The sequence below is a fragment of the Halichoeres trimaculatus genome, unplaced genomic scaffold, assembly GCF_033239565.1.
Source record: "Halichoeres trimaculatus isolate MK-OKI-2021-1 unplaced genomic scaffold, fHalTri1.1 fHalTri1_scaffold_16, whole genome shotgun sequence".
Taxonomy (NCBI): Eukaryota; Metazoa; Chordata; class Actinopteri; order Labriformes; family Labridae; genus Halichoeres; species Halichoeres trimaculatus.
Window position 1 is genome coordinate 15,661,983 of NW_027437194.1, and position 23,824 is coordinate 15,685,806.

The following is a 23,824-nucleotide window of genomic DNA, read 5'->3' on the forward strand; positions in this document are numbered from 1 at the left end:
TGTTAACCCACCGTAGAAGAAGAAACGCTCCATCAGTGGCTTTTCCTCTACTTCCGGGAAACATTACTCCTCATCCTCAAAGATGGCGACGCTGACAATGAGCCGGACGCCGCTCGGCGGTTTCAGTTTCGACAACTGTAAGAGGTAAGCTCCTCACAGCGAGTATAAAACAGGAGAAAATAAAACCAAAAGCAGTAACAGAAGCGCGTTTGGTGTCTAAGCGCGCAAACGTAATGTAGAAAAAGGACTTTTTAAATCTGTTTTCTCAGTGATGCCAGCTCAAGTTGAGTCCATACAATGACTCAGGCTTTTCGCTCGCTAACGTTAACGTTCACTCTTTTCAAATGTTAGCGAATACTATTTCTACTGGTTACAGATACTTGTTACTTAATGTTTTGTGTCGCTTTGAACAAAACTATACTTATATATTTATATAGAACATATTGCTCGGGAAATAGCATGGCCTAACATTTCTTGTGTTTATGCTCAGCCCCGCTACCTGGAAATGATAAGCATGGGTATGAATCACTGAAGATGACAGATTATAAAAAAGTAACACGGGAAAAAAAAGAAAAAAAAATCCAGATCAAACATCTGCATCACAAGATTATTTTTAGTCTTCGGTTCTATGTATTTAATTTTTTGCACTTTGGATCAAATAAAATCTATCAAAGAGAACATGTAATCCAAAATGACCCTACAGATGGTGGGACTCATTTTAAGAGGAAAAGTTTTACATCTGACGCTTTTGAAATTTTCATGTTTTTCCCCTTTAATCATGAAGGTTGACAGTTTAAGGCTGAAGTATTTCCATCGATGCAATTTTTTATTAGCTTTAATGTTTGTTGTAGTGTCTAACTTTCCCTTTTTCTGTGTCTTTATCCATAATATATATTTCAAGACAAAGTTTAATTCCTCAGCAGGTGAAAAGTAGCTCTGAAAAGCTTGTGATGTTGAGCTACCGTCCATCTTTAGGACAAAAGTTTTTTTTCTTTATTCTGCAAACAGAATTTGAATTGCTTGTGTGTGTGTGTTCCAGAAATGCAGTTTTGGAAGCTGAAGCCAACAAAGTAGGAAGCAGTTTACCCACTGCTCGTAAAACCGGAACTACAATCTGTGGTCTTGTTTTTAAGGTGAGTGGCACAGACACAAACTGCTGTAGGCCATAAAGTCTGGACTGACTGTGGACTCGGATTAATACAATAAAATACACGATACTTGGTTTTGACACACACTGTCCTGTGCAGGATGGCGTTGTCCTGGGGGCCGACACCAGAGCCACTGAAGGGATGGTGGTGGCCGACAAAAACTGCTCCAAGATCCACTACATCTCTCCCAACATTTAGTAAGTCACCAGAGCTCAGTCTGATGCTTCAAATTTTTCTTTTTTTCCAAACCTTTGAAGACTCTGATGAACAGGAATGAAATACTGTTCTTTGCAGCATCTTTGTCAGAAAACAGGTTTTTGATTTGATGTTTCTCTCCTCCAGCTGTTGTGGAGCAGGAACAGCTGCAGACACAGAGATGACCACTCAGATCATCTCCTCCAACCTGGAGCTTCACGCACTCTCCACAGGAAGACTGCCACGCGTGGCCACTGCTAACCGCATGCTCAAACAGATGCTCTTCAGGTACGCTTCTTAGATCTGATCAATGCATTCAAAAACAATTAAATTATCATCAAATGAAAAAGTGAGTGCCTGCAGAGACATGTAAAGATAATGGTGTGTGGTGTGTTTTCAGGTATCAGGGCTACATTGGGGCCGCTCTGGTCCTGGGAGGCGTGGACTGTAATGGTCCCCACCTGTACAGCATCTACCCCCACGGCTCCACTGACAAGCTGCCCTACGTCACCATGGGTCAGTGTTGTAAAGCAACATGCCACTTTTCCTGCTGGATCAGCATGTTTCTGTTATAGCATCAAAACCTCTGTTGTGTTCATCCTTTAAAATTGATTAAGAGTACAAATTAACTCTAATGTTTGAGGATGAGATGATGCTGATTTGCATACCCCCCTCCTGCTGAACACATTCGTAATGTCAGTGATTTTTCTCTGACAGGGTCTGGGTCTCTGGCTGCCATGGCGGTGTTTGAGGACCGGTACAAACCTGACATGGAGGTGAGCTCAGCATTTATGATTCAATCTGCATTAACACAGTTATATGAGGAGTTCAGAAAAAGGTCTTTTTGGTTCCACTTCAGAGTTTTTTTTTATGTTTCTGTCACTCTGCAGGAGGAGGAGGCGAAGCAGATGGTGCGAGACGCCATTGCTGCTGGAATCTTTAACGACCTGGGCTCAGGCAGCAACATCGATCTGTGTGTGATCACCAAAGGAAAGGTGGACTACATCAGACCACATGATGAGGCCAACAAGAAGGGTGTCAGGTGAGAACCACAACAAGGTGAACTATGGTTAACCTGCAGTTAGACTCCATCATGATCCATGTTAGCTTCATCTAATTGCCTAACATTGAAATAACCCTGTCATCAGTTAGAAGCTGGGGTTAGCTTCAAACAAGTTTTAATTCATCTGCCATGCTGTCCAGGAATCAAGATGAAATCATCAAATGTGACTTTTTGATCACCAAACCTCTGAATATGCATTAAAACAGTTTTATCATCATTTTCTGACTGCTAGCTGGAATCTCAGACTGAATGGAAGCTGTCTAGGTGTGCAGATTTTAAGACCGTGCATCATGTGGACTCACATTTTTACAGAGCATGCTGAAGTCATGGTTTTCCAATCATTAACTGGCTGACTTGTTGTCTTGTTACTTGTTCTGTTGGAAGAGTAAATGAGGGGGCACCCTTACAGCTGTGAGTACAGATACAGAGTGACATGTCAGAGTGCAGAGTTAACAGCTTATTGAATTTTTTTTACTAACCACCTTTTTTAAACATCCAAACACTAGTCTGCTTAGTTTGGGTTGACATCACTAATGTGTGCCTGCTGTGCTGATACAGATTAAATTCCCCTGTTGAGTGAAACCACATTAGCATTAATCTGTTTAATTAAAGAGGTGCCTGTAATCCTTTCTCTGTGCAGAACTGGTGACTACAAGTACAAGAGAGGAACCACGGGTGTGCTGGCGAAGGTGGTGACCCCGCTGTCTCTTGAAGTGATGGAAGAAACCGTTCAGACCATGGACACCTCTTAAAGAAAAACGTATTCATCTTTGTAACTTCCCCTCTAAGTTCCTGACACACAGTGTGTGTTTGTATGTTTTTCCCCCATGATTTACAATAAAATTGATGAGTAATGTATTTTTTTTCTGTCATTCAAGACATTGGACTAAAAATAAAACTGTAGTGATGCTTTTTTGTAACTCAGACAGTTCTGTTATGAAGAATGTTTTCTGTTACTATCTAAAAGATACTCCCATCAGTTTAAAAAAAAAAAAAGTAGGTCTGTTTTTTAAAGCCCCAATTAAAAATATCAAGAAACAAAACAAGCAGGAGAAGAGTTCACTCTTTATTCAATTTACAGTAGCACAACACAGAGCCACTATGAGCAGCTTACATCACGGCTTTTAAGGAGTAATGGCAGAGATGAGTTTGGAAAAATATTTATTCAGCCGTGAACTGAGATGTTGCATCTGCTCATCCACCAGGGGGCGCAGCAGTTCCACAGAAGAGACAGTGAAACCACTGGTACTGAGTGATAAAGACAGTTTAAAGGAAAAGCTTCTCAGACAGATGTTTATTAGGCTTTGTGTTGTGTTTGTAATCTCTCATCAAGTTTTCTGTCGGAATTTATTTTATTTAGCACTTACACGACAGCTGTGCAGAGATGTGCAAAATATTAAAGTTTCACTTAGAGTCATTAATCAAAACAATACTCTCCAGTGGTTAAAAACATGTTAATTTCTTCTTTTTATTAAAAATGCCAGCCTGAAACAATAGACTGTTTCACACAGGCTAAAAACTGACAGATAACGTTTTAAAAACAAAACACAAACTTTTGAGAGACAGCCCCACAAGGATAATAAGTAAAGATGACTCATTGATGTTGTCTAAACTGTTTAAAATGACTTTTATTTGAATATGAGCTGTTACGAACAGATGTAAATAAAATAACACACTTTGCATCAAATCTGCTCCTTCAGTGAGGACATTTTTTTAAAACATTTTCTCTTACAAAGACTTTCACAGCATCTCATTTCTCTGGAGTTAACAGTTTCACAGTTACACAGGTCCAGATCTGCACGAGTAAACACTGGATTCTGGCGTTTAACATTTTATAAAACAAAATCCCTCAGCAGCCCCAACCACCACCATGGAACAAAGATATCCAGATAAGCATCTGTGTTTTTATCTGTTGCTAACAGAGTCAGAGAAAGACACTTCAGGGTTAGAAATCAATACAAATGTTTTTTTTTAACATGGTTTTCTTACACAAACAAGATGCTGTCTTTTCTTCTTTATTCTACTATAAACACTGACATGATACATAAAACATAAAAAGGAAACATTAACATGGTGAAAATTCAAAATATACTGAGTGAGCATGACTGAAAGAAAAAAGATGGTGATCTGCATAAATTCATACATTTTAATAACACAGGACACAGAGAGATTAGATACATGAGAGTACAGCTCTGTTTAGAAATACACAGAGAGGGGAAAAGGGACTAGGGTAGTTGATGATGAAGGTGATGATGGGATTTATGACCTGCTATCTTAATCTTACAATTTCAATTCCCCGGTAAAAAGCTGTTTAGCAATTTAGTTTTCTTCAGCATTCATCACCCGAATCCTAAAACCTAAAGAAAAACTAATAAATGATTAAAGCATGACGTTAAAAACTGGAGCAGCTGAGCCCAAAACAAACTATTGCTCTTTGTTTTAGAACGCCCTCTCCCCGGGATATTAAGAACTTGAGGTTGATAACACTTAATAAAAGCAAAGGCTTTCTCATTGAGTTTTCATCATCTTCCACTACGAACAGTATAAACAGAAACCGAATGCCTTTGACCACTCATCCATGCCGTGATAGTTATGTTTACAGCTCATTGTGCTGCCCCCAAGTGGCCAAAAATAGTGACACAGATGTCGTCAAAATTGGTCTTAAACTGAAGAACAGCACTCTTGCTTTCTTCAACCATAGTCTGCCACCTCAAAAGTGAAGCCAAAATACCTATGGGTCCTCCTCCTGCTGGCTGCAGTGGGGTTTAAAACCCTCAAATCCTCCATGTTAAAAAATGAGGGTCAAACTCTAAAATCAAAATACAGGTCAAATAAATGTTTATCAAACATGGTTTCCGATATTACAGCTCCCTCTTATCATCCTGATTTGTGTCACAGTGTTTATGTTTTAAGTTTAGTTTGAATTAGTTATTTGATGCTATAAAAGGCTGTAACACCATGATGGAAGGATCTGTTGATTAATGAGGCTGGACTGAACCCACCTGACCCACCCAGGGAGAATTTGGCAACTAGAAAAACATGGGTTTGTTAGAAGAAGAGACAGGACTTATTTAGGTCCTCCAGCTGATCTCTGCTGATAGACTGCAGACGACCACACCCACGATGAAGGATATTTTAGCTCCACTTTTGTACAGCAGAGGAAGATGGAGACATGTTGTCCTCTTCATATACAGTTTATGGCTTCAAGACAGAAGGCTGTCTTACTACAAACAGTTTACAAAGCTGCATTCCTGCAATAATCTAATTCTTATATGACATGAAGTTTTCACTTATTGTCCATTCAGACCCCGCATGATGCACTTTCTTTGACGATACAAAAAAGAAGTATGATATGGTTATAATGATAGACAATAGGTGATAATACAGCTCTTTACCAGGCACACAGAGGGTTAAGCTTGGAATGAACCCCGTGTGGAGGTTAATGTAAAAGAAGCTCAGAAAACTGTGCAGTCACACCATCACACACCTCCAGATCCTGGACTGCAGCAAAGAGCAGAGATGCAGTCTCCTCTCACACGGACAAAACGGCTTCAGAAACTCCACCTTCAACACCCCTCGTAACCTCCTCCATGACACAAAATAAGTGTTGGGGTGTCAGAACATCACTGTCCACTTGTGCAAGTAAGTCTATCCATGGTTCCCTCCTGTCCAGGTGAGACCAGGCAGATCTGACTTCAGGTGTTTTAGGTCCTCGGACTAGGCGCGACCTGGTTTCAGGTGCTACAGGTCCACATGTGCATCTGTTTGGAGATCTGCAGCACAAAGACGATGTCCGGACGCTGGTCTGGATCTGGGCTGATGCACATGCTCACCAGTTCCCGTAACTGTAGAGGTATGACATCATTAGCTTCAGAGATAACTTCATCGTCTGCACTCAGAAACAAGATAAGTCTTTAAAAAAACACAACTTAATGTATACAGTACTTTTATATTTAACAGAAATTTTAGTTTAACTTCTCAAAGTATCATTACACACAGTACAAAACGCTGTATGTACACTTATCATAAATTACACTATATAAATTACCTAATATAAATCCAAAGCCAGCTTTAAGTCAATCTATGCTACTTCATCTGTTACAAACTAAACCATAAACTTCAGACACCAAACATCTTTTTCATGTTCCTGGCCCAACCGCCCCTCATGCCCAGTCCTGCTGCTGGTACCTTCTCAGAGTAATGGTCTGGAGGGAGAGGGGGATAATCACACTGCTCGATCTTCTGGCAAAGAGCCAGCAGGTTCATCTTGTCCCCGTAAAACGGACTCTGCAGCGCCGCCATCTGGACAAACAGGCATACAGCATGTATGTGGGAGTTTAAAGTTGGGGTATTATCCTATGTTTAAAACACGTGTATAAAATAACAAGGCTGGATGTTCAGACAAAACGTGCAGATTTTTAAACACTACGTATTCATATGTTGTAGAAATCCCTGAATCTGTGTGTAAACTAAACAAAACACTCCTTTGAAAAAGGCACAAGAAATTTATAAGAATTGCTGAAATTATGAGGTTAATGCTTCAGGATTTCCTAATGACATTTTGGAGCATTGTGCCTCAAACACAAAGGTCTTTCTATAGCCCTGCCCAGACTGGCCAGAAGCTGGCCAACCAGAGGAAAGGGGGTTTCTGGAGCAGGAAGCCTTAAAGAGACAGCAACCAAAACAAAACGCTAAAATAAGAATTTTCTAAAACGAATATGTGAGGGGAAAAAAAAGGATTCCTTTTTTTTTGAGCAGTAAATTTTGTGAAGCTGCTACAGGGTACCTGATGGAGTTCTATCTCCACATTTCAGAGGCTTCTCATCCAGGTTGAATGTATTTTTGCTGACAGGAATAACCTTTAAATTAGATATATTGAGATTTCACCCTCTATAAGGCCCAGCAGTCTCTCGACCTGATCCAGGGGGAGCTCTCAAATGCCACGGATAATGCTGATGACCTGATAGAGAACAGCAGTCTGACGTCACAGAGAGAAGAGATTGACAGAAAGGAGAAAATGACTGCAGGTCTGAACCAAACAGCCAGAGAACTGCAGCAGCTGCTACAAGGCGTGAGCCGGCAACTTACCAAGGGACAGGAAGGGGAGGGGGAAAAAGACCTGTCCAAGGTATAGTAAGAGGACAACAGACCCCCACCCCACGCAGCCATCCTGACTGCACTACAATAAGATCCAGATGATTCAGATGGTGGATCCTGGTCTAAGCTTAAGCGGAGCACAAACAACCTGGAATCTTGTTAGTTTAACAAACAACCTCTTGTTTCGTATCAGACGTCTGGTGAAACATGTGGCTTCAGGCAGTTGGTGTGCTTTTTGCATCAGATGCTGGGAGAGGATGCTGACTGACACGATGGGAACATTATTTAATTATAAATCAATTAGACGCTGATTAGATTATTCTGCTTCTCCCACAAGTCAGTCATGATAAAATTAAAACTTCATTTTTCAACGGAGTGAAGTCACTACATGATGTTAGGGGCAAGAAGCTGAGCATCTTCAAAACTACAACAACATGACAAAGAATTGAAAGTTTGAGGATTCTGAAAGAGTAAACAATGCTGTAACATGAAGCTGCTCAGGCAGTCTCTGTTGGCACCGAGGACTGAGAAACCTTTGTGTTTGCAGAGATGTTTCAACAAAGACTCAGCGTTCCTGAGAAACAACAGAAACATGATCCAGAATAACGATGATAATTTTTAGTTTCTTTGTTTTCTGGTTATTGTGTTCACAGAGTTGGCAAAGTGAACCTGCATTTCTCCTGTCTGCTTAAGTTTCAATTCATACCTCCTCTTCACACAAAAAATCTGATCCATCTATCACGACTGATACCTGCTCATGGCTCAGTGGGTGTGAAATAGCCGACTTTCTGTTCCTGTTGCCAAACACGCACGAATGTCTGTTATCAGCCGCTCAAATCTCTGTTTTTGGTCTTTAAAAGTCAGAAAGAGAGGAAACAGGAGGCAGAGGTGGGGGAGCAACATCCTGTGAGGCAGGAAGCAGAGAGCTTTCATTGTTTCTTTTTTTTTCTTACTAAAACTTAAAGAAATATGAAGACCACAACTTTCAGACGGTCAGGTCTCAAACCTGTCTACAGTCTGCAGAGAGGAAGCAGCAGAGCCCAGAAAACTATCACTTTACTGTGGGTGTAAAGTCTTTGTCGTTACTCTTAAAAACTTGAGTAACACTGGTAAAACAATTAACTTTCAGCTTTTAAATATGCATGTTCAGTCCTGTGGATGGCTCCCACACAGCTTCGAGCAGTGTTTAGCTTCTAAATCTGACTTTTAGGAAAAAAAATGCATACACCTGTGTCAATCCCCTCTCAACAAAGATAAAATGAAGTAATCTGACCTCATACAGAAGACATCCCAGAGACCAGATATCAGACTTAAAGTTGTATCCGTTCTCATGGATCCTCTCAGGGGACATGTAGTACGGAGTCCCCACTGACACAGAGAGGAAACACACAAATGAAGTCACGTGTTTGAAGGGTGCATAAAAACCTGAAACACGTGAGTCAGCGTAAGTGAGTGTGTGAGTGTGTGTTACCTAAAGAGTGAGCAGCTGTAGTTTTCGAGCTGAAGAACCGTCCTAATCCCAGATCACCCAGTTTCACCTCCCCTGTCGCTGTGATGAACACGTTTGCGGGCTTGATATCTGTTTGAAAACACATGCACACACAAATTAAAAGCTATCAAAAACTATGAATATAGTCTTTCTAAAAACAAATAATTTCTCCTGAAAGATGCCTAATCTTTTTTATTTCTGTAATCTGCATAGAAACAAAAAGATTATATATTTATTTATGATGCATGATGCCTTTGTGGGGCAGGTGGAGTAAATATGTGTGTATCTGTTTACCTCGGTGCATCACCCTGCGTGAGTGCATGTGCTCCAAAGCACTGCAGAGCTGCACAAAATATTTCCAGATGGTTCTCTCAGGGATGAGCCGCCGCTTCTTCTTAAAGTACTGAACACAAACAGGAGGACTGTGAGTTGTGTGAGGAGCTTTTGTGAAACTGAGTCGAAACCCTGAGTTATTCTTCTCTAACCTTTATCATCTGGGACAGATCTCCAGCATCTGCCAGCTCCAGAACGATGTTGAGCTCGTTGTCTTCAATGAAGGAGTCGAGGTATTTTATTACATTGGGATGATTTAGCTGCTGCAGAGGACAGGCCGGAGAAAAACAGCTGTTAACAGAAGCTTAAGCTCAGTAGTACTAGAGTTTTACTCTTTAACTGATTGACTACATCTCATTACCTTGAGCAGGTCGATCTCTTTGATGCAGTCCTGACGAGCCTTGGCATCCATCATCTCAAAGATCTACAAGGACACAAATGAATCAATATTTAAATACCCAAAAACAGGGGCTTCGAGGTCCTTTCCAAAGTTACGAAGAGAGTCACTGGTACTTTCCCAAAAATAACTGAAACAGAGACCAATCAGCAACTGCAGGGTTGCTAGTTAACCCTCTCATTTCAAACAATGAGATCTTCTTGTTGTTTCTCATTACAAGAGTGATGAAAGAAACGCTGGTGATGCGTTTCAATTAGAAACTCTGTCTCAGAATGTTTGTCTTACAATTACAATTGTAGCCATCATTGAATAAAAGACTTTGAGTTCAGTGGAAAAAAAAACTGATTCAGGCTTCAACAGGGGGTGTACAGCCACTCGGATTCTTAATTCATTCTCTCTGTAGTGATTCAAGTGGGTGGGGAGGTATGATAATGAGCGGCTCTGCTGAATGGATGCCTGAACGTTGTCTAAGACGGTGGGTGTGAAGTTTCAGGACAAATGCGGAGGTGGAAAAACATTGAATTAAACATCACAAGGGCTCCAGAGGAACCTGTACCAGTACACTACACATTATGATCCAGAATCTGACAGAGATGTGCCTCAAATTTCACAGCTTATACCCAGCTATTCCAAAAAAAAATCTAGTAAAAAACAGGTAATTGAGATAAAATGTGTTTTGTAAATGAGGAAAGAGAAGGTAGGAGTAACTTTACATTTTTTACACTATTTAAATAAAGTATTATATATATTTATAATCCATAAACAACAGTCAAAGCAAACTATATTCTTGTTTGAGACTCATGGTCAGTTTTATACTGAATGATAAATTTCAAAAAAAGGTTTTGGCACAAACAAGAAAATTATAGTATCGTATGAAAGCAGACAGAGAGATTTGACTCTACTCACCTGGACTTTCTTCAGTGCCACCAGCTGACCCTCCAGCAGGTACCTGGCTTTATACACCTCACTGAACTGACCCCGGCCGATCTTCTTCTCAATCTGGAAGTTTGCCATCGTGCAGCAGAACTTACGGCCCGACAGGTTTTTCTGCACAGCACAGAAAACTTAATGACGTGTTTTTTTCTGAACAGTTAAGTATCATGACAAAAGTTTAAAGCTTATTGGGAAATACATAGATGACATGAAAATTGACCATTGCAGTTTAGAAAAGAGAAAGAAGCAAACAGTGAAGAGCCTCAGTGAAATCTGATGAGACAAAGAGAGGTCATTTTCATCCTACCTGGTCGTCCTGAGCAGCAATCTTGTACAGATTGTTCAGGTTGTCTAACGTCGACTGGTTGTTCTGTGCCTCCATGGTGGCATCACAACCTCTGACTGCTGCAACAGAAGAAAACATGTTAATTTAAGGTTTGTGTAATTTTCAGCCCTTTGACAAAGTTTTTATGCGTCAGTGTCAGCAGAGAGCTGAAGTCAAAGTCAGTCAGCTCAGAGACCTGCTGTAGGAGACAGGCAGCGTGTGGTCCACATGTCTAAATCAGATCAGGAAACACGTGTGGCAGTCGGAGATGACTCGTGCTCTTTGTGCCACCTGCCTGCTCTCTGTCGTGCGTCCTCGGCTTTCAGAATGACTTTGAAAATGGAAACTGTAAGTGTGTGACTGATAAAAGGAGAAAGGAAACTTCATGTGTTATAAATTCATTCATGAATCTAACAAGGCTGTCAGAATGTTTCTGTCCGCCTACACCTGTCAGGTGTTCTATTTTTACCAGCAGGTGTCTTACTCTTTAAATGGGTATGTCTGTTTTGAAGTGTGTGGTACTGAAGTGACAAATAAACTGAATCTGTTCATCCAAACAGACTTTGACATAAATACACACAAATACAAAAACCAAGCAAGAATGAAACAGCACTTGAGTGAGTTACACAACAGGAAGATGACAACTGCAACATGGAAGGCTAAGAAGGTGAGAAGTCATAATAAAACAAAGTCACATTTGAGATAAAATAGAATTTGTATAATAAACTAGGGGATAAAAAGTCATAATTGCAGGACAAAACATATACAGTCATTATTATGAGGTAAAAAGTTTGAGCTAACAAAACTAATCAATGATGTAAAAATAAAGTCAATATATATATTGTGATATCAGAAATTATAATTATTCGTGGATAAAAATAAATTGATCACAATCATAATTTTAAAAGTCAAACTAGGAAAGACAAATCGTGGTATGGTATAAATGTTATTCAGCAGAGTTAGTTTTCTTTTTCTCACTATCAAAGCTTAATTTTTTTTTTCTGGATGAAATGAGCTTCCCTAAGCAAAATGTTTCACAGTGTTAAACTAAATCTGCAGAAACAATCTGAAGAACACGCTCTGTCTGTAATGAATCGACCATTTCTAAATGACCTTGAGCAGCTCTAACGTTTCATTCCTGACATTTCTGTATTTCTAAGGCCTCCAGTCGCCTAAGGCTCATGTTCACATGTGAGGAATGTGTTAAAAACCAAAGAGAGAATAACCAAGAAAACCCTGAGGACAAACTGAGACGTCCCTCTAAACTCAAACTGTTAAACTCAGACTGAACACAGCTGAACAACTCATATCGCATCAGCAGGCGAGGACACACACTGAGTTTCAGAACTTATTTTTATACAGCAATAAGACTCGAAAAAGCTCATATGAAAGTTTCTTTCATAAATAAATAAATACCAATACTGTAGACAGTGCTAACAGTAAACTATTGAGTCGGAGCGCCTTCTGCTGGACGAGTTACATTATGACACCATCTATAAAATCTCCGAAGCGTTATTGTCTGGAGGTACACATTCTGTAAAACAGGGTTTCATATCTAAGAATTCTATAATAACCGTACTGATATTGATTTATTGGTTTCTGATGAGGGGCTCTGAATCTGAGTCAGTCTACTCAGCTGTGCTGCTAATAATATAAATTTATGTAGAACTCATAAAAGCCTTCATTTAATCTTAACAGAGTGTTTATAAAAATTAACCCTGCTGCAAAAAATATAAAATAAGTTACACACAAAAAAAAAATTCTTTAATGTATCAGGCTATAAATATGTTTAACTTTGCTGTAAAAACAGGCAACAAGCAAGGGGAGGGGCCTAAAGGGGCCTCTTGGGCTCCTGTAGCCAGCCTCTAGAGGACTGCTGAGGCACTGCAGCTTTTTTGGCATTTCCACATCGGTTTCGTTTTTTGAGACTGGGGTTTTCCACTTGGCTTGAACACATGAAGCAAGGTTATAGCAAACTGTGGGACAGCACTGCTACACTAAGAAAACAGATGATGATGCTGTGATGAAACAAGCAAAGCATCACTCAGTTAAGTTACTTTCCGAGAACTCCATCAAACTAAAAAAGTAACTCATAATTAATTGAGATGCTTTTTCAAACTCATGGCATGGATAAATAAGTCTTTACAAAATACAAACAACACATTTAAACCTGTCTGAGCGGAGTCTATTACATATCAAATCAACATGGGGCACACCCCTGAACTCTGGCCAGCAGAGGGCGCACACAAGATACAAGTTCCAGTTTAATGTCCTTGAAAGTATGATCCCTGTTTGTGCACATGCTACACATGCACAGGTAAATAACCTGAGCATGCATGAAGATAACTTCATCCTAACAGGAAATAATCCTGTTAGCATATGGTAATAATCATCCCGTTTGGTGGGCTGGTTATGTCTCTTCTGGAGTATTTGTGTTGGAGTGTACATGTTCCTGAATGTGCTACCTGTTCCTCCTGATGCTGTCCTTTAAAGCAGCTGCTGTGTGTTTGCCTTTGTACCAACAGACTTCTCAAAAGACCTTAGGCAGAAGATTGCCGAGTGCTTTTAGTGATGACTCATGCTGTTAGAGACTTTGTTCTGGTTTTAACTGGAAATAAATGTCCATTTCCACACAGTAGGATCCCTGGGGGTCAACAACTGTGAGCTGGTGACCTTCTTGTGACTATCTGAGTCATCTGAGGTCTGATCTTGTGCTTCCTCTCACCTCTTTTCTACAGAAACAGCCTCATAAAGATTCCCTTTAGATTCTCGCCTAAGACATCGATGGCTTGTTCTTATCACAAAGAGCTCTAAAATGTCTGAACTGGGTCAAACCTCCTCTCTGCCCTCTTCCACCATGACTCAGCTCTGAGCGATCAACTGGTCACCTTCACCTCCTCAGCTCCACTAACCAGTAAAATGTCAGAAATGCCAAAAGGGCCTCCTGCCATGACTCTGGTTTCAGCAAAGAGGCAGGCTGCTCTGAACGTGGTAATGAGCTCTGTGCTGCTGTTTGCTGTTAAATCTCTCAAACACACTCATCAGCCTGTAGATCTGCAGTCTGCTGCTGCACTCTCAGACATCTGAAACACAGAACTCCTGCAGAGAGAGAAACTCCCACCAAAGGAGCCAAACCACCCGAGAGCAAACACCTCAGATTTATAGATTTTTGTGATCCTGTGATTCAGTGACCCACGGATCTTCCTGTCATCTTCTGCGCAGCTTCAGCTCGTATAACGTAAGATATATTCCAGGACAGAGCTCCAATTCAATCTCCCCCAGACAGACATCATAACTTTTAAAGAGCAGCCTCATAAAAGAGCGGGGAAAGATAAACACAGGAGACCCTGAAGAAACACAGCACGAGTGTCGAAGCAGGGTGGGATTGGTTTATGACTGAAAATAATCTGAGTTATCAAAATATTACCCTGTGATTGCTTCAAGCTAAACCTCCAACAGGAATCTGAACCTTAATTGTGAAATGAGCACCACACAAAGTCTCACAGACAGCACAGGCTGTTTTTCTAACTCATGACTCTTTGGTTTCTGTCTCATGTGATTCACTGACTTATGACATCCAGCTCTTGATAAATGAACTAATGTTTGGGGATAAATGTTCTAAAACAAGTCTCACTTTCTCTGACAACCAGGCTTGTTTTTACTCTCCCATCTCAAACATAAATGCATCATCTCCACAGAGTATAAGGAGCGTTTCATCCACAGTGATGTCACCCATAACTCAGTAAAACCACTTTTACAAGCTCACAGATCAGGGTTTTGATTGTCACCAGTTTGGTTGAAGCAATCAAGGTCTTGGGATGATTAAGATGATCTGCTTTGCACCGTCTCTATCCTGAACGACGAGTCGCTGTGAGAGCTTTTTGACATAGACAGGATTCTAAAATTCTGGAAACTGACCATCACGTAGCTAAGATAGGGGGTTCTGGTTTTCAACCTGGTAAAACTCAAACTGAAACTCCTTAAATATCAGAAAATCAGTTTTATTTTAAGCTTCATACTGCCCAGAGTGAAGCCTCTGTGGAACTTCCTTTTTTACAGTGAAAGTAGTTATAGTAGTTAGTAGTTTTACAGTTGCTCGGCGCCGCCCTGTTGGCTATGGCTGCCTTTTGCAGCATCTCTCTCTTCTTTGACCCTTTATTGTAATTTTTAATCTCTTTTTCATAACCTTTGTATTTGGAGTGGATCATTACTTTGTATGGCTCATTTGCTGGTCATGGACACCAAACTTTTTGTGTCTTAATTGATATTTTACTACTTTTTCTCCTGTGTTTGCCTGGAGATTCTACATGTAACCATGGCTGCATTGTTTACATGTTAACTCAGCTGTTAGCAGCCTGTAGCATGTCAGTGCTAACTGGTGTAAGGCCTGATGTTTCCCACAAGGTGAGGAGAAGATGGTGAGGACAACATGCTGATTCTCAGGTGTGAGCTAAGAAGTGACGACATCGACCTGTCCTTCCATCCATCGTTATTGGTAACGTAAGATCTATCTCCATTAAGATGGACGAGCTAGCTGTGCTAACCCAGCAAAAGAGGGAATACCAGAGGGCAGAGTAGCATCATGCTATTCACAGACATGGCTAAAGGAGCTAACATCAGACACCAACGCCACATTGGAAGAGCTTCACCTGCTGTGAGCAGACAGGATCTAGGAGACAGAGATGGAGCATGACTGAAGTAGCTCAGTCCTGGACCCTGTGGAGGTGGAGGCTGGCTGAACTGGAGGATGATGGACAAGCTGTCAGCATCCATTTTCTTATGGAGCTTTTTGCACTTTCTATACACTTTCTTACTTTTGTTTTCTTGATTGCTGCTGTGACTTCAATTTCGTTGTACTTGTTACAATGACAATAAAGTTCTCTTCTATTCTATTCTAAACTGAGACTCATCTCAAACAGATGAACAGGGGCTCCTCTGAAAAACTTCAGAGCCGAGAAATATCATTTATTCAACAAATCCAAAAATGAGACTGTTACTATTATCACTGTCACTTCTAAAGATGCCAATTGGACTGCTAACAATGCTTTATGCAGAAAAGTAAGTGTTGCCTTGATGTCGTTTTGCTACATGCTAGCTTGACAGCAAACTAAAAACAAAATTGTGCATTGTTCCCACAGGAGGCATCAAAGATACAAACTTCAGAGATGAAAGATGAATATGTAATATTTTTCTACTTTCTGGTTGCTCTGACTCCATACCTCTTTAAATTTTGCTGTTGCAAAGCTCTGTGACTCAGGAGGTTTGCATTGCATGTGTTATACTGATGAGTCAGTGTTTGATTTCACATTACATTACAGCTCCACACAAGCATAAAAGGCAGGACATGTAAACAAGAAGGGCTTTCACACACACACACACACACACACACACACACACACACACACACACACACACACACACACACACACACACGCAAAATTGTCTACAAACATTAAGAGCTGTGGGGAAAAAGACGGAGCTTTTGTAGAAAACCGCCATGTCATAAGATGATCAGTTTCTTTTTGTCTTTCTGACTTCTTCCTTCAGGGGTATCCGGTGCAAAATTTCTTCACCTTCACTTCCATGTTGCAGAATTTCTTGAGAAGTGTCTACATGACATTCTTGCATCACATGTGCCAAATGTGCATGAAAGCATCGATCCACGAGAAACAAGCGAGAGTCTTCCTGTAGGTTTGGAGGTTTTATGACGGCTTTGTAGTTTGTGATTCTTTAAACTATGAATGATTAATGATTGTGACAGGATTACTTTGTAGTCAGCTAATTTATGTGTATCTGGAATTTATTTAGCAGTGTTCATTCTTAATTTTAAACATGCCTTTCTGAAGCTTGATTCAGTTGAGTTCAAATCTCTCATAACTTTGTAAATAGATGCAGGGAAATGTGGTCAGATCTTCTGTGGTGCTCAGCAGGGATATATATGTCGTAAATGTTCATTTCTGAGCTCAAAATGAAGATCAAATGTAAAATTTAGCCAACTCTCCTTTTTCCTCTTCCTCTATTACAATGAAAAGCAGCTCTGACGAATAGAACAGTTATTTCCACAGAATCAGTGGGAGGTGGTTTCTTATTACAGGAGAAAACAGTCACATTAGTCACTCAGAGGTGTGATATGAAGCCTGAAAACTGTTATCGACCTCCTGCCTCCTGCACAGAGCATGCTGGGATAGATTTCAGCCCCCTGCAGTGGACACAAGTCACCTGACCTCTGTCTTTAGAGATAACACACACAAACTACATTCCTGTGAGTCAGAGAAAATTCTGGAGCAGCGACATGGTGCCACAGGGAGGACCGCACAAGCAGAAACATGAACAACCAACCAGCTGGAGTGAAACCTCCATAATGTATCAGAGTACAGTCCAGACCTGTTGTCTTTAGATCAGGATCAGTGCCCTACGTACAGATAACTACTGATCCACAAAAAGATTTGAAAGTTACTGTTGGGGGTCAAAACAGCAAGGTGAACTGTTATTACTCACACATCCACTAACACAAGCAGCCTAAGGTCAGTCTGTGTTTGGTCTTGAAGAGTAAAAAAAATAATTGTTCAAAAAATGTGGATTAGCATGAAAGTTATCCTTAAAGTTTGTGCCTTGTCCACAATCCAATAAGTGTCCAGATTAGTGTCACCTGCAGCCCTGTGCTCAGTCTTTGTTTGTCACTGACTGAATATTTGACATTTTTCAGGAGACCTCATGATGTCAGCTGTTCTGTTGCACTCAGCAGAGAAGCAGACCAACAGAGATGTGTAGAGTCATCATCCTGCCAACCCTCCTCAATCTGCTCTTTGTTTTCACACAGATCCAGCTCTGACCCCATGGAGTCCAATAACCCCTGTGTCTCTGCTGCTTTGACTCACTCCACTCCTCAAGGCCTCATCGGTTTTGTCCCGGTGTCTCATGGCTCTGTTGCAGCTGAAGTTTCATACTGAATAACAAAGCTGCATCAGGCTGGCACGTTTTAGATTATTATTCCACATTCAAGTTACACTGCAGTCATGCATTATCTGACTGGGCCAACAAAGCCCAGGTTGATTCTATGTTTGCAGCTGCAACATGCATTACCAAGGAAGTCTGTCTGCACGGAGTGAACTTGAGAGTAGCTTTCTGGAGATATTTAGAGCTCACTAAGCTAACCATTTGTGTTAGATTGGGGCAGTTCAACCACCAAGACTGAAAAAGTTTGAGAGATCCATTTCTAGCTTGTAAGCAGGATTAAACACATTACAAGACTTTGACCTTCAAGATTAAACAAAAAAAAACATTTATCTTTACAGAAATGTGTAAAATAAAAAATCTTCACAAACAGTTTAGATGGATTAAAAAACAACACACATTCGTATTACCCAGTTTTTAAATCTGCTTTTGTCCAGAGTGAAATACTTGATTCTGATTGGTCAAATTGCACCACAACAGTTACAGAGCCTAAAAGCAACACCAGGGACAAGACAGTCAAGGTGTGTCAGCGTCAAAACTCTGAGAAGAAGAAAAGCTGGGTGATGAGAGAAATGTCAATACAAATTTTCCTTTAGAAGTCCTGTTCACCTGCTCCAGTGTTACCTTTAAAGGAAGTGTTCACTTAAATGTGAGTTGAAATCAGAAAAAGGAGGGTCTGTTTTAAGCTGTACAAAAAATTCAGACATTAACAAAAACCTTTGTTAAATCAATATGTCAATGTGTCAATTTTTTGTCTCAAGTCTGCATAAGCTACATAATGCACAGACAGAAAGACCGGAGAGCAGGACCCACGTGGGGCATCATTGAGACTTCCATTTTCATTCCGCCTATGGTCAGGTGAGGAGAACACCTAAAAAAACACACAGACTGGACTCTGAAGCACTGACCACTTAAGTTAACACTCATGGTTAACACATGTGTTGTATTGTAAATAGAACAGAAAGGAAACAAAGATGTAAATACAAACACAAAGTGTTCCTCCAGCAGGTTCAACTAAAAATCAAACTGATGATCTCTGCACAAACCTGGTCTCAAAATTTCAGAATAACACTTTCTGCATCTCTCAGCCTGCTGTTACATTGTTAATGATCCTGTACCAAGAGGTCCTCTTAATCTAGATCTACAAATGTTTTCTTACTCTCAAATCAATCATCAGTAGCCTCCTTACCATTCACACATCCAGACGCTAAGCTTGAAACTGTTCGGTCCTCTTTATCTGCAGCACGTTCAAACACTGAGTTCCTTGTTCTCGACACCAGAATATCTCTGTGGTTAGTCATCTCTCCACTTCCCTGTAAAGCTTTCAGATCAGTTTAATCTTTCAACATCACCACAGACTGGACCCTGAGTGAATCATAGTTTATGGTCATTAGTCATCCTGTCTGGGCTACAAATGATTTATTCTGATTTTTATTGATGAATGCAGAATAATTTACAGTTTTTTATCCCCCGAGCAGCAAAGTGCCAGGCAAAACAACCACTGACATCAAATCATTAGAATTAGATTAAAACATTGTTTTGTTAAGAGTTGGGCATTGTTTGGAAGCCAAATGACAACTAACATTTTTGACATAATTCTACAAAAATGAAATTTATTTTTAGTGACGCTCTTTGCTGTCTCGTTACAAAATCACTCTTCTTAATTGCTGCCTTTCCAGTTCTGCAGAGGGGCCTTAAACCTACATTTTTTCTCATGGCCTCCAGAGGGCGAGTCCAAAATGGTTCTGTGACTAATTCACTGAAAACATTTTTCTAATAAGTTCATGGCCTCAAATTTTAGTTCCAAGTTTGGGACACCTGGAATAAAAATGTCATGGAACAGTAACGAGAAAAAAAAGTTTTGTTAGAAGTTTGGTTGGACCACAACTTTGAAGAGTAAGCCAGTTGTAGAAAAACAAAAACATTTTCCAAAAGTCTTTTTGTATCAATCCCAAACAACAATCCCCAACACATCACAGTTACTATGAATGGAAGAAGCCCCTGAAAACCAAGCTAGCACAATAGTAGCTAACGTCAAACTCATGTTTATTTTATGAAAGCCATTTTTAATTGAAATAGATATCATAATCATATTGAGATAAACAGCCTTTTACAAAGTGAAGATTGGGCTGTTAAGACTTTTAGATACATCACTGGAGAGGTCACTGATATGGATAGTACAACAGTCAAGTAGTGAGGTCAATATTAATAAGTTCCATCATTAAACATACCAATATGCTCCATTTGAGGGCTCGCCTCTAAATATTCCAGTATACTTTTTTCTACTTTAGGATTAAACTCAATGCATGCACAGCAGACTTTTTTAATCCACATTAAGTTTCTCACCTGTGACCTCCAGCAACTTCTGCCTGGCATGAAATAAAGAAAGACCAGACAGTGCTCATAGCAGCGCAGCGTTTACAGCTCCTAAGTGAGGATGAGTGAGGACATGTCGTCCTGCTGGTGGACACTGACCAGTCCTCCCAGTCCTACAGGACACTGCTCCATGTCACAGCTGACACGTGACTAATTTTAGATAGTTATGTGACCTTGTGTGCCCAGGCATCCTCATAACACGCAGCAAGCAGCCCTTCAACACGCCCACCCCCTGCCAAACCCCCATTACGAACACAGGCACACATAAAACACCCTCCACAGACACCCTGCACCCGCTGCTGCTCCATATGATGCATGTCATGTTCACTTATACACACAAACACCTACATACAAGGGTCACACATACAAACACCCATACACAATTTCTTGACCTTAACGGAGGGAGAACGCAGCTCTGACTGATTGCTGTCAAACATAAACTTCTTTTCAAACTTTAAAAGTACTGTGAGGAGTTTGTAGCTGTCAGCGTAACAGACTTAAGTTAACATAAACACCTTAAGATGAACAGCAAACGCAAACAAGACCATCTGTGAGACGATGCAAGCAGCACAAACAGCCTTTTATAAATTTCACATTAACAATTGATCGTGAACTGAATGTAATACATCTAAAATAAGAGCTGGGCACACGTATGTTAACAGTGTTACTGTACAAGTTGTAACATGGAAGTCTTAATCTTCATTAAAAAAAAAATTAAATTAAAACCTTTACCTTCTAAATTAAAGGGTCTCTTTAGGGTTGTCATTTTCAGTCTTCTGACTTCACTGCAGGGACACAGCTCTGTTACAGCAGACATCAACACTGAGGTGGTAAGTATCTAGATATGTCAGTTGAGAATGACTCAGCTCTAGGAACTGGCTCCTGTACATGAACAAGATACTTGTTACTGTATTTATTGAAGTAAGATACATTGTACACATTATGAGTCAAAACATTGTAACAAATAGCTTATTAAAAGCCAAATTGTTACATTGAAGAGCTCTGATCTGATAGCTAAAAAGAGCCTGGTTTCCCATCACTGGGAGAATATGTGCATCTTTGTTCATACAATGTGAGGTGGGCACAGAAGATAAAACCTTTGTATATCATTTTGTATCTTAATTGATCATACTGTTAAAGATGTTTTTTTCTGGTTAGCTTATGTTTGTGGTTGGTGTTGTCTGTAAGCCCCTCTCTGTTCATGTAGATACATGCTCCTTCGGACCAATGTTCCGGGTCATGAGAAACAAGTTATCTGGATAATAATTCAGGGTTTTCTAGTTGTTGTAAGTTGTTTTCATGTCCTCATTTCTTTATGTGTTTGTGCATTCATATATGACTTGGGTTTCTTTTTATAAAGGAGAAAGAAAATACAGAGATAGTGTGATATTTTCCTGTTTAAGAACAGCATATTCCTCTCAGGGGTAATGGGTGTCCCGTGCACAGCTCTGTAATGTTGTGTTAAACAGCAGCATAGCTCCATGTAAGCAGCAGAGCATTACACTGAGCTGGCAGAGAGCACATGGAAATGAAAACTGTGACCTGGTGAACAACTGGAGTAGAGTTTCAGTCTCAATGTTGTGCTCTCATTTAAATATACTCGTGTCTTCTGGAGACTGGTCTTGCAGTGCAGCTTTTCAAACGGGATAAAAACAGGTTTAAAAGAGGAAAAACAGGAATCAATGCAGCCGCGTTTCCGTCAAGGCTGCTGTGGGTAAATATCATTTCCATATGTCGCTCAGCCCGACCGTGTAGCTGAATGTACCTTACAAACGGCAGTAAACACACATAGCTCAGGGCAAATTCAGGAGATACAAGACTCACAAGAGATCTGAATCGTGCAAAAACACCGAATGTCTGGGAACGCATCACAGAAAGTTCTGCACGATGGGCGCTTCAGGTCTTACCTGCAGAGGAGTCAACAGCGTCCTGCGACTTTCTGACCACTGTCCACAACTTACATCGGTCCAGAGACCTGCCTTTGAGCCTTTGAGCAACTCCACACAGCGACACACTAACCCCCTCCCTCCCCAGCCTCTCTCCTTCTCTCTGTCTTTATGTCTCTCTGCGGTGTTTGCTGCCACGCAAGCTGGGAGAGAGTGAGCTAGAGAGGAGGGATACTTCAAAGAGTGAAACCTCTGCGGAGTAAAGTTGTGGAGAGGCTGACACAAGTGTTTGTTGTAAAGTAGGTCAAACGTCACTTCTCTCTCTCTCTCTCTCTCTCTCTCTCTCTCTCTCTCTCTCTCTCTCTCTCTCTCTCTCTCTTTCTCTACTTAACCCCCCCCCCCCCCCCCTTAAATTTGGGAGGGGTCTATTGTTTGATGAAACATGAAACGAATGTTTACATTTGTGACAGAAAGTATAAGTACAACATGTTGTGTTATAAGTTTTAAGATTATAATTGTTTTTTCTCAAATCTACCCTGGTGGTCATTAGGTGAACTGCAGCCCAGTTGTGCTCCCATTCTGCAGGGAATAAAAACAAAGAAGACTTTGCTGCTGTGTTCCAGCTGTGTGTAAATATGAAGTATGTCAAATCCAGTCACATATGGACACGTCCAACAAATCATCATTTCATTGTTTCCTTACTGATCATCAAATGATGAGTCATCATGAAAAATCTGTTAAAATCCGTGCTGTAAGAACCCATCGGGAGTCCCAACTTAAAATTTCAGGTAAATACCTTCACAGCCTATCTGGGTTTATTCAGTTCTTAGAAAAAAATGTTCAGCATCATGTTTCCGGCAATTTTATGACATAACGAGTACATAGCTTGACATGTGAAGTTGACAGAACTTTTTCGTCCAAGTGAAACATCTAAGTTGGCTCGGTAAATATTCAACAATGGCCAACTTTTCTATGAGAGGCCAAGCTACCCAGACCTTTGCATTTGTTGGGTCAAATAAATTTCCCTCTTGTTTTCGTTTTCCTAAGTCTTCTATAACTCTCATTTAAAGTATCAAGAAGCCTCAACATTATGCAATGTGTTTTCTTAAGCCTCACCCTGATACTAGCATGGCTTCATAAAAAATATTACTTCACAAGATTGTTTTAGGGGGTGAAACAGGGTGACATCAGGACACATGTCAGTGCAAAACAATGTATCTTCCAATAATCCATCATTTAGCATTAGAGTGCCTGTGGCATTGTTTATATATTTATATTTTAACCATATTCTTGTTAATTTAAAGAAAAATAATGAGTATTTGTACCTTAGCTGTAGGCCTACAGAACAATTTCAGCAAAAAAAGGAGGCATATCACCTTGTTACACACTTAAAAAGTTCCTTACTCAAGCTTTAAAACAGGTTTAAAGGCTATAGAAGCAGAGGTACCATGAGACAACTTTTGTCAGGTAACAACTTTTAACTCCCATGAAAAGGGCTCTTAGTGAGGTTGTGGGTGCTGTTGGACCATTAAAATAAACAAACAAAAAAACAAATACTGTTACAGGAAATAGTCCCTGAACCTTTTATTCACCTGCACTAAGATGATGTACAATGAACATAACTAGAA

General features: G+C 40.3%; 2 protein-coding genes across 4 annotated transcripts; one reads left to right on the plus strand and one right to left on the minus strand.

Annotated features, from left to right (window-relative positions):
* On the plus strand, window positions 1-3,542 carry psmb7 (proteasome 20S subunit beta 7). Its single transcript, XM_074690114.1, has 8 exons — window positions 1-144; window positions 1,040-1,133; window positions 1,248-1,345; window positions 1,491-1,631; window positions 1,744-1,859; window positions 2,061-2,119; window positions 2,234-2,385; window positions 3,047-3,542. The coding sequence occupies exons 1-8, from the start codon at window positions 83-85 to the stop codon at window positions 3,156-3,158; spliced, it is 834 nt and encodes a 277-aa protein (XP_074546215.1). The 5' UTR covers window positions 1-82; the 3' UTR covers window positions 3,159-3,542.
* nek6 (NIMA-related kinase 6) lies at window positions 3,433-22,493 on the minus strand. 3 transcript variants are annotated; one of them, XM_074690113.1, is made up of 10 exons: window positions 22,218-22,493; window positions 10,963-11,057; window positions 10,629-10,769; window positions 9,687-9,749; window positions 9,478-9,588; window positions 9,287-9,395; window positions 8,975-9,082; window positions 8,777-8,871; window positions 6,595-6,708; window positions 3,433-6,251 (listed from the first exon to the last, which is right to left on the minus strand). In XM_074690113.1, the coding sequence occupies exons 2-10, from the start codon at window positions 11,035-11,037 to the stop codon at window positions 6,141-6,143; spliced, it is 927 nt and encodes a 308-aa protein (XP_074546214.1). In that variant the 5' UTR covers window positions 11,038-11,057; window positions 22,218-22,493; the 3' UTR covers window positions 3,433-6,140. The 3 variants fall into 3 exon arrangements, with proteins under 3 accessions (XP_074546214.1, XP_074546212.1, XP_074546211.1); XM_074690111.1 differs by having other exon boundaries at window positions 10,963-11,060; XM_074690110.1 differs by lacking the exon at window positions 22,218-22,493 and adding an exon at window positions 19,124-19,250 and having other exon boundaries at window positions 10,963-11,060.
* Between the last annotated feature and the right edge of the window lie 1,331 nt (window positions 22,494-23,824).